At 33.1% G+C, this 10715-nt stretch overlaps 1 protein-coding gene across 1 annotated transcript; it reads right to left on the bottom strand.

Annotated features, from left to right (window-relative positions):
• Positions 1-1592: 1592 nt before the first annotated feature.
• LOC117919172 (magnesium transporter MRS2-I-like) lies at positions 1593-7521 on the bottom strand. The gene is made up of 11 exons (XM_034836287.1): positions 7005-7521; positions 6867-6896; positions 6485-6635; positions 6184-6305; positions 5133-5207; positions 2925-3149; positions 2802-2846; positions 2542-2586; positions 2340-2369; positions 2134-2253; positions 1593-2030 (listed from the first exon to the last, which is right to left on the bottom strand). Exons 1-11 carry the CDS (start codon positions 7242-7244, stop codon positions 1944-1946), a joined length of 1170 nt encoding a protein of 389 aa, XP_034692178.1. The 5' UTR covers positions 7245-7521; the 3' UTR covers positions 1593-1943.
• Between the last annotated feature and the right edge of the window lie 3194 nt (positions 7522-10715).

The raw sequence follows: 10715 nt of genomic DNA, 5'->3' as shown, positions 1-10715 counted from the left end.
ATGTAGATAAATTTTAGATGTTGTATTAACATGAAAATTTTTAAAAATAGGAAGATTTAGGGTCCGTTCAATAATATTTTCGAAAATAATTTTAAATTAGTTTTAAAATAATTGAAATTTTAAATATAAAAAATATCTTTAAATGATATGTTTTTCATAGTGAATTTTAAAATATGTATGCTAAGTTAAAATCTTGTAAAACATGTTTTCTGAATTAAAAATTTGTTTATATTTAAAACATATATAAAATTATTTTTTAGAACAATTCTCCAACAAATCTTTAATTTTTTAATTAATAGAAAAATATTACTAATATGTCTAGCTAAATTCAAATTTTTATTCATTTGGCTCCAACGTTTATTTTCTCAAATATTTAATAGATCAAAATTAAATGTTATGATTTTTAAATCAAACTAATTTCATCTTTCATTTTTTTGTTCCATAAAATAGTACCCTACACTACAAAAACAAAACTATATCCTTTTTGGTCTAGAGCTTCCTCCTTCAATAATTATAATAAGGGTCAATAGGGGTGGATTCCCATTATTAAAAAAATAAAATAAAATAAAATCCTAATGTAAAGTAGAAGTATATAAAATAGTAAATTACAATTTAATTACCACCAATTTATATATATGAGTTAATTTCGGTATCTTCTTTATCTTTAGTATTTGTTTATTTTTTAACCACCTCAAGAAGAATATATGTACATTGCAGGATATATTAAATTGAAGGATAAAAGGAAGAGATATAATGCATGTAAGCCAAGGAAGGCATGAAAACAACAGCACTGAGAAAATGTCATTTCTTTCACATGAAGGCCATGGGAAAAGGGCAGACACACTGCTGCATTTGAAGGAAGGATTTTACAAGCTGTGGGAAGTCAAAAAAGGCGATGCCAAATGGCATTTCTGTGTGGAAAAGCAGAGGGCATCAATAGTCTCATCCTCCATCTCACCAAACCAGAGTCCCACTGCCTATGTGTGTGGACTATGGACCCCTTTCACCTGCCCCCTGGTGTTCATACCTTGATTCTTCAGATACCCCTAAAAGTCCATATCATTTGATGGCCTTGGGGGGCCACTGCCCTAAACCTAAAGTGTCAAGCTTCATGGGGTGGACCTCTCTTTCCGGGTCTTAGCCTGATGGTAAAATTTGAAAGGAAATGGGAACAAAAATGAAAGACTAGTGCTCCATATTTTGGTCAAATTGAATGAGTTGGATACAATTTACAAACGCCATTTGATATGGAAGTTGGGACACTTCCTTTAGTTTTGGTGGGTGGGGGCCGTTTCGGGTCTATTTAGCCCAGCAGAAAAGGGGGAGTCGTATAAAGATAATACCACCTGCACCAACCTTATCATCACTGTTTCAACAAACCAACCATCAATCATTTGGATAAAAATGAGTAGCTATACCTAAAATGAGGGAAAAATCATCAGAATTGTTGGCACTAAAATGCCAAAGAAGGGTTGTTATTAATTCATCGCATGCCCGTTCCTCATGTATGCCATGCTTGGCTTAATTCACAGGGTAATGGGAGGATCATGTGTGAGAACTAGTGTGGCAGGACAGTAACTTGAGATCAGGCATAAGCAAATCTAATACCCTCTTCCATTAAATGTGAACTTACATAATTCGCTTCAATAAAGTTGAATTCACCTACCAGCTATTTTTACGTCGTTTTCTTACAGCAACAACTGAGCAAGTCTTTTTGATACCCTATGCTCCATCTCTAGCTATATCACATCACATTCTAATAACATGATATACTGATACAAGTACCTTTTCATTCATTGACTAATGCCACCTGCATTGAATGGACTAAGTTGTTAACCAGCTCCACAAGCCCTCAAGTAATCAGCAATGCTTCATCAATCTGATCTGCAGGCTCATTTGGAGCGGCTGCACATTATGTTTCACCTCCCAAATGATTTTATTTTTCAAGACCCAACAAGACCTTTGCCCCGAGCATACGAAATTATTGACAAGAAAATGGATGCACAAGCCATTCCCGAGAGGATGACCACCTAGGCATAAAAATTGAGGGAAAAAACAAAACTAAACAATCAAAACCTTGGCAATGTGTTTTTTGATTCTTTTTTTGGCAGTGAGATTATGAACTCCACATACCCATTTGAACATGTATCCATGGTCGTTCCTCCATGTATATGGGATGTTCATGCCAAATATTGCAGCCACCAAAGAATATATAGACAAACAGACAGTTCCAGAACTTAGAAAGAGCTCAAGCTGCCGTCATAGAAAAGGAAAAATTGATTATGACTGGAAGTTTATATGCATTAAGGATGTGAATGGAACTTTTCAAGATACAGCACCTGAATCAGCTGGTTTCGATGATTGTCAAGCTGCAACAAGGAACACACTAGATCACAAAACAATAATATTATCTTTAAATACTTCTTAAAGTAAGAGAGAAATTTTCCCTTTTGTCTAATACATGTAAAAAGATTCCATCAATATTATCAACCAATTTAATTCTGTTTTTGGTGTCAAGTACCAAGTTGTCCAACCATTTACCTGAATATTAATGTAGTCTTCAGTGTCATCAATGTATTCACGCAGCTGGATATGGAAAAAAGGCCAAAATATAAACCAAAAAAATATATATATGAAAACACAAGCAGAGAGATACCAAAAAAAAAATTAAAAAAAAATCCAGCAGACTGCAATATTCCAGGTGAGTCTGCTTCAATCAGAATGAGAATATCCTGGCACTGCTTACAAATGCAACTGTTCAAATAAAAAAGAAGCCTGTATACAACAAATTTGGTGCATACCGTGGATAATTTATTCAATGTGCCGTCAATTTGCATAAAGTAAGCCTGCAAATTTAGGAGGATTCATCTTAGAATTCAGCATGTGTTTAACAAAATAAATGGCATTTGGATAACAGTTACAACCTCAAGCAACATCTCCAGCTCCTCAACGTCATTCTCCTCATGAGTTGTTACTGCACTTGCTCTACTTGTTCTGGATATCCTTGAGCCTATTGTAGGAGATGCAAGGAACCAGAGGGGAGCACCAGAACCACTGGATGATGAAGAAGCCCTAGTCAATTTTCTTGATAAGTACAGGTCTGCCATATCATCATCATCATCCAGAAGTTGTTCAAGCTCATCTCTTACCTGGAACCAAAAGCATCTGAAAGTATAAGTTTAAAATTCCAGGTACAGAAGTCCTTACAATAACAATATTTACTAATTTCAACCGACAAACATACACCAAGTGTGTATATGCATCACGGATATGAATTGAGAATACAGTGTGAACTCAGGCTGATCATACTGGTACAAGAATTGAAGTCTATTTTTCAGGTGTGCGTCCTCTTGCACTAGTGTATTAGTTCAAAAATTTTCTATTCTGCCTAATATCAATGTGGAAAAAAAAAAATTACTTCATTTAGAATACGCAGTTATGAGAATGAGCTATAATCCAATCAATTCATAACCAAAATCTGATTATCACAATAAAACCGAGCACATTGCAGTGCATTGACATTTTATTAATGAAATATAAAGACTGATCATGTACCCCTGAGTCTGAATTTTGGAGATCAATTGACAAATATTCTAACCGAAGGAATTGTTAGCTCTATTTTCAAAATGTGTCCAGAAAGTTGGGCAAGTGTGGTATATATGGACCATCTAGATGGAAAATTTTCATCTCTCTTCTTCCTTTATTTTGCTAATGTTTGAGGAGCATCATAAAAAATGAACTGAAACCTAACAAAACATAGAGCATCTTAATATATCATTGAAGAAAGAAAAACCAATCTTGCATTTGAAACAGCTTATCCAATTTCAATTGGTGATATAAAGTATAATTTGTCACCACATGCTCATTCACCTTCCGCATACCCAACAATCCATGTATCAGGTAACTTTTTTTAATCTTTTTCCTTATAAGCGAATATCCAAAAAAGGGAAGTTCAGGTAATTCAGTTGATAGCTTACCTAGCTAAACATGACAATGCCTTCACACCAGCTACTTGGGGCTTATAATTCAATTAATAGGTTGAGGTGAGTATATAAAGTCAAAATTATTGCTTTAGAAGGAAGGCTTTTTATTCGTTGGAGTGCACTTAGGAAGTCAAAATTACTGATTTAAAAATTGAGGAAGGCTAGACTTGACAATGCCTTCACACCAGCTACTTAGGAGCTAATAATTCAATTAATAGGTTGAAGTTAGTATATAAAGTCAAAATTATTGCTTTAGGAGGAAGGCTATTTCTTCATTGGAGTTCACTTAGGAAGTCAAATCTACTGATTTAAAAAATTGGGGAAGGCTATTAGGAAAGGCTAGACCTGGCAATGCCTTCACACCAGCTACTTGGGGCTAATAATTCAATTAATAGGTTGAAGTTAGTATATAAAGTCAAAATTATTGCTTTAGGAGGAAGGCTATTTCTTCATTGGAGTTCACTTAGGAAGTCAAATCTACTGATTTAAAAAATTGGGGAAGGCTATTAGGAAAGGCTAGACCTGGCAATGCCTTCACACCAGCTACTTGGGGCTAATAATTCAATTAATAGGTTGAAGTTAGTAATATAAAGTCAAAATTATTGCTTTAGGAGGAAGGCTATCTCTTCATTGGAGTTCACTTAGGAAGTCAAATTTACTGATTTAAAAAATTAGATTAATTAATGTACTTCAGGTCAAAAAGGATGAAGTCTCCAAGTAAACAGAGAATCATTTAATGCTAACTGATATAATGATTTAACCTCTTTGTTTAAAGGGAGGAGAGTAAAATACTCTGGTGTCCAATTCTTCCACAAAGATTATCTATAATAAAGAAAAATGATTCACAGACATCACTGAACAGTTGAATTCTCATTTCCGTTTTTATTTTCTTAAAGGATTGAAATGACCATGTTATAAACCATAATACAAAACTGAGTAAGCTACCATGAAACACCTAAAAACACGTCCTGGGCTTTTCAAACTCCAAGCATGTCATTAAAGATAATAAATCAATTTTCATGGGCTCACCTCAAAGTAAAATGCTTGAATTGGATCCCATATAAGTATATAATTGTAATTTAATACTGAAAGAAAGGAATCCAGCCCAAAATTGAGAAAAATATTAGTGTGTTAGAGATATAAACATGCCTTCTGAACCCGATTGGTCAACCTTGTCATGGCACTCTTCAATTTACGAACCCGATCCAAATTACGACTGCTAATCTGCACGTAATTGTAACTGTTTCACTACAAATGATGAGGGGGAAGAGAAGTATCTAAATTGTACACAAATTGGACAAAATGAACATCATGATCAAGATAGTAGCAATCATATGAAAACCCTAATACTCATTCCAATTTAAAATATCATATCAAAGACTAGCACTCACTAAAACCTTGCAACAAGATTGCAAAAACTAGCAACTCTGGAATATGGTCGCAAAAAAGATGACTATTAAATTATGTTAGAACCAGCATGATACAGGGATTCTACCCCAAAGCTGGAACATGAAGTGATTCTACTCCAAAATCCAGAACATAGTCTTTATGAACAAAATCTCTTTTTTTTTTGTGTGTGCGCTTTTTATTGTACAGTGCTGATTGCAGGGTCAAGAAAATTGTCAGATGAAGGGCCTGGAAGAACAGAAGATACTGGATGGTTGTGATTGCCCTTTTGCTCGATTTTTTAGTTTGAACTCTCATGTTCCTAACAATGCTCCCTTCCACTACAGCCGTACAGGATGTATAGATTCATGTAACTATTCTACCTAAGAACCAAAAGAAACTTTTAGCTTGGTAACAAACAAAATTTCAATTTCAACTCAAGGTTAGTAGAATAAGCAGTTAAATGTTTCTATCTTCCAATATCATTCATCTCCCCTAAGTCTGATTTTTCCCAGAAGTTGACTATCCTCAAAGTTGAGTGTGATAACAGGCTTTTTCAGTAAATAATCCCACCAATTAGACTTTAACCTCAATGAGGGTACCTAAAACAACATAATGCTCTTACAGTGAGAGAGGAAAATCCGAGCCCCTGAAAGTTATCTGCAAGGGTATGTTAATAAAAGAAAATTGAACTCCAGTTAACACTATCAAGGGATTTGAGACATGATAGTCTGGAAAATAGAGTTGCTAATTCCTAGATGAATTGAACTATATGGATCAAGCAGAGAGAGTACTTTGTTAACCAAGCCCTTACCTTGGAGGTTAGCTCATCTAAAGCTGGGTAAGCAGCAGTTTCCAGCTCCCTTGTCCGCGCATCAAGAAAGCTACAGATGGCTTCTAGTGCTACTTCTAGAGCCCGGAATTCAAATGGAAATTCTATATTGAATGACTCAGTGCATCAGGATACTAAAAACTCGTATGATAGAGCAACAAAGAATAATAACTGGTACCAAAATCAACCCTAAATAGAAATAAGATGTGACAACATTTCCATTCTATCAATTGTTAAAGTCACAAGGAAAGACCCCAAAAAGGAAAAACTAACTGCAATTCACCATTTTCTTCAGCAGCTTCAGCGTCATTTTGCGCTCCAAGGTCTTCCTCTTCTCCTTGGCCTTGGAAACTGGTACTTACTGCCGGCAACCGTCTTTGGAGCTCCTCAACAATAGGAATAACATTATCATCCATCGGATCTCGAAGCAATACCTGCCCCAAAAACAAAGCACAATTTGCCTTAAAACCTGTCTCAATCTACTCCAGACTAACCCCAGTTCTCCTCATTTACTTGAGATACTCCGAGGAGAACAAAGTAAGAATCCCAATTTTGAAAATCAACCCAAACAACCCAATTTTTTATTCCAAAATGTTTGCATAAATTACCCCTCCACAAACTCAGACAGAATGCACTTAGAGACAAATCAGTGTAGAGAGATTTACCTCATCTGCTGTGATAATTGCTTTGATGTGCTGAAACCGGAAAGAAGAAGAAAAGAAAAAAGGCACAAAAAAACAAAGGAAAATCAACAACAAACCAAACACTGGGATTGCAAAGGGAAAGAAAAATCAAGAATTCACCTCCAAATTGAGAACAATAGCTCTTTCTCTTCCAAGAATGGTCGAAGGATATGACAAGAGAGGATCAAGAATGCGCAGATCTCTGGCATGAATATGCACGCGGCGCATGATGACATACTTGTCCACATCCAGAATTGTACTCTCCCCATTGTCATTCATCAAAACCCAACTACTAACGGCAGTCTTCTTCTTCGAAGCCAGTTGAATATCCCCGGGAACGACAAACCCGTCTCGACCCATTACCAAACATTCAAACCACACCTCTGGTACATAAAAACAAACACCACATCTACATGAACTTATATGGCAAAAGGTAACGGAAACCAGAGAATTTCTGCAGTTTGGTGAAGTGGGGTTGTGAAAAATTCACATGGGTTGGGACTGAGCAGAGTGGTGGTGTGGGAGAAGGGAGATTTACGGTTTTGGAGGGTGAGGGAGAAGGGAGAAGGGAGATTTACGGTTTTGGAGGGTGAGGGAAAGTGAAAGGCACTGGTAAAAGCTTGGAGGCTCTGAGATATTTGCATGGCTTGATGGCTGGTAGTGAAGTTTGTTCGGTGTAAGTTAAAATTGGAGGGGAAAAGGTTTCAAGTAGTCTCATTAATGTTTATTTCACTCGCGTCTGTCAGCGCGTGTCCCACGCTCCTATCATTGCGTGGATATTGACCATCATCCCCCTTCCTTCCTCCGTCTCACTCCAATCCTTTTGGGGTTAAAATAAGTCATTTAAGATGCCATCCACTGAATTTCACGCGCTGCATCTCTTCTAGAAAATGTCAATTGTTTTTTAATTATTAAAAAGGCATTGTCCTATTTTTTTCATGTACTTTCGTGGAAAAATATTTGTTTAATCAGCATTTACCACTAAATAAAGTGGAAAATAATATTATTATGTTAATAATGGGTGTCCTTTAAACACCCCCACCCCCCCTTTTTTTTAAGACGAGCAGGAAAAAGCGAAGATAAGTTTAAAAATTAGAAACAAAACATTTGTTTAATCATCATTTATCTTAATAAAGTGAAAATAATATTATTATGTTTTGTATTTTGATGTCATGTGTTTGTATTTGGACGTGATTATTATGATTTTATCATATTTTTTAGAATTTTCTTAGTAATAGGATAAAAATATTAGTTCAATTTTATTATTTTATATTAAAAGAGATAGTTTATTAAACCTATTTTTAGATTTTTTTAATTTTTCTAAGTGAAAGTGAGAGAGGGCATATTTTTAATTATTAACCTTTTTAAAATTTATTAAGGAAAATAACATAAATCTAAAAGAGGAATATTAATGTTAAGCCTTGATGGAAAGTTGATTGAGATAGGCAAATTAAAAGTAATAAAATTATTTTAAAAACTATATATTTTGAAATTAATTATTGTTTTTGTATGATAAAGAATGGAAAAAAAATTAAGTTAAAGATTGTTTTTATTTTGTATTTTTTTTTCATAGTTCCACAAGGTATAAGCACCTATTCAACAATATTCTCGATTTGTAAGAATAATTTCTAACAAACAATTCTCAATATTTTTATAAATAAAAATATATTTTGGAATTCAAGTGTGAAATAGATTTGTGAACTATTCTATAAAAGACACATGAAAATAATTAAATTTTATTTTTAAAATCATCATTTTTTGAAAATCATAATTTTTAAAAAAATTAAATTGAAGATATTTTTTTTTCCTTTAAAATAAATTAAAGTGGGGAGAGGGGAAAATTATTTTTAAATTATAAGATCTTGTTCATTACTTAAGGGTGTTTTTTGATTCATTAAAACTATTTGAAGTTTATTATGATATCCCGTTAGCAATATAAAAATCACAAGTTTGTTATGATGTCCAATATCTGAAATTATATATTTATCATGTTCTTTTTTATAATATATATTTATTTTAAACTCATAAGAACCAATTATGTCTATAGTGGACAATATATACATAAAAGGAGTAAGTAATCCATATAACATAATAAGAATATTGTATTTGTATGCATAATGAATTTAATATCTCACTTTTAACCATGTATACCCGAAAAACATGTATATGAGAAGGGAATTGTCATTATATTTATTGATTGTATAATCTATTAAACATATATATATATATATATATATTCAAATTTACATAGTTCAAAGCAATATTGCATGGGCACATGAGCTTCCCTATTGGAAATTTAGAAGTATCTCTACCTAGACATGTGACTATTTTGAACAAAATAAAAATGAATTTAGTGTTGATTTGGTTTGGAAATTAGTGTCTATTGGATTTGGACTTTTGTGTTTCAAGCATAAGCTTGAACCTTGATATGTTTTGTGGATTGTTCTTAAAACCCTGATGTGTCTTGAGTTCAGGCTTTAACCTTGGTGCGTCTTGAAGAGTTAGGTCTTCTCCAAATATTTTAATAACTTGTTTGAATTGACTTATGAGAAGCTAGAAGTTCATTATCAAGCTCACAAACAGTATATATGTTTCTATATCTGATTTGTTTAAATAGCTTATAACTTAAAAAATAATTTATATGGAATTTAGACCTAAGTGTGGAAGTCCCCTCTCCACCATTTTAAAAGCTAAAAGGGCTCTTTCAAAGGTTGAGAAAGGCATATAATTTTTTTTTAATCACTTATAAATATTATTTTTTAATTAAAGTTAATGTTCAGGGAGATTTAAAAGACTATATTTAATAACCTTAATCCTTAAAAATATTATTTTGTAGTTAAAAAAGTAATATTTGATTTTAAATATAAATAAAACCATGTAATTCTTTTATATGCATAATTTTTAATATTTACATGCAAAGAGAAAGAACCATTCTGTTGTGTAATTGCACATATTTCAATCCTGTAAATATGATAGAAATGATCAAGATAGAGAAATAATGAAAGCATATAAAAAATAAAAATAAAAAGTAAGTTTGACTTTAATAATTTCTAATTCATTTTCATTCTATTCTATTAATATATATATTGTTTTACTACTTTATTGTTAATGCAAGTTCAACATGGATATCTAATACATATATTAAAAAAAATGAAAAATAATTTGACCTAATTTAGTAATTTAAAGCAAGTTTAGTATTATCTAGTCCAAATGAAAAAGTGTGCTGTGTTCACATTTCTTCCGCCAACCCCACCTCACCATCACATGTCTTCAGGTGTGATATGGTTAGCTCATAGCATGAAATAAATTCTCGCCTCTCATGATCTTCCCTTGACTTTCGACTTAGTGGCCCAAAAAGAAAAAAAAGGGAAGAGAGGGATTGTGATGCCATACTCATCCAAGGAAAAGTCTGGACACTTCGAGATTGTTATGAAAAACAGTTTTTGTGATTTAAAAATGGTTTTTGAATTTGAAAAACAAGATTAACAAATGTTGGATTGAGGACATGTTTTTGAGAATTTGTTGGGAAAAAGAATAATGCTTTCAAATGTTTATAAATCATATTTTAAAACTATAGTTTCTAAATGTTGTAAAAACCATGTTTTTAAAATGGGATTTCAAACTCCTATTTTCCTTCTAAATGTTACAAGTAGATATATCATTATGACTTTTGGTTTGTTTGATCAAAAGGCCTTGCTTTGTACAATTTAGAGTACCAAGGTATTTGAAAGCGACCAATCATGTGCCCAATATTTTATGTCACCATGTGACTTGAATCCCAAGGGGGACCTTGGGCAATACCAGGGAGAAAGAATAGAATATTTGTGCATG

Source organism: Vitis riparia, chromosome 7 (assembly GCF_004353265.1).
Source record: "Vitis riparia cultivar Riparia Gloire de Montpellier isolate 1030 chromosome 7, EGFV_Vit.rip_1.0, whole genome shotgun sequence".
Taxonomy (NCBI): Eukaryota; Viridiplantae; Streptophyta; class Magnoliopsida; order Vitales; family Vitaceae; genus Vitis; species Vitis riparia.
Note: the sequence above shows the minus strand (reverse complement) of the source record. Positions and strands in the feature narration are given on the sequence as shown.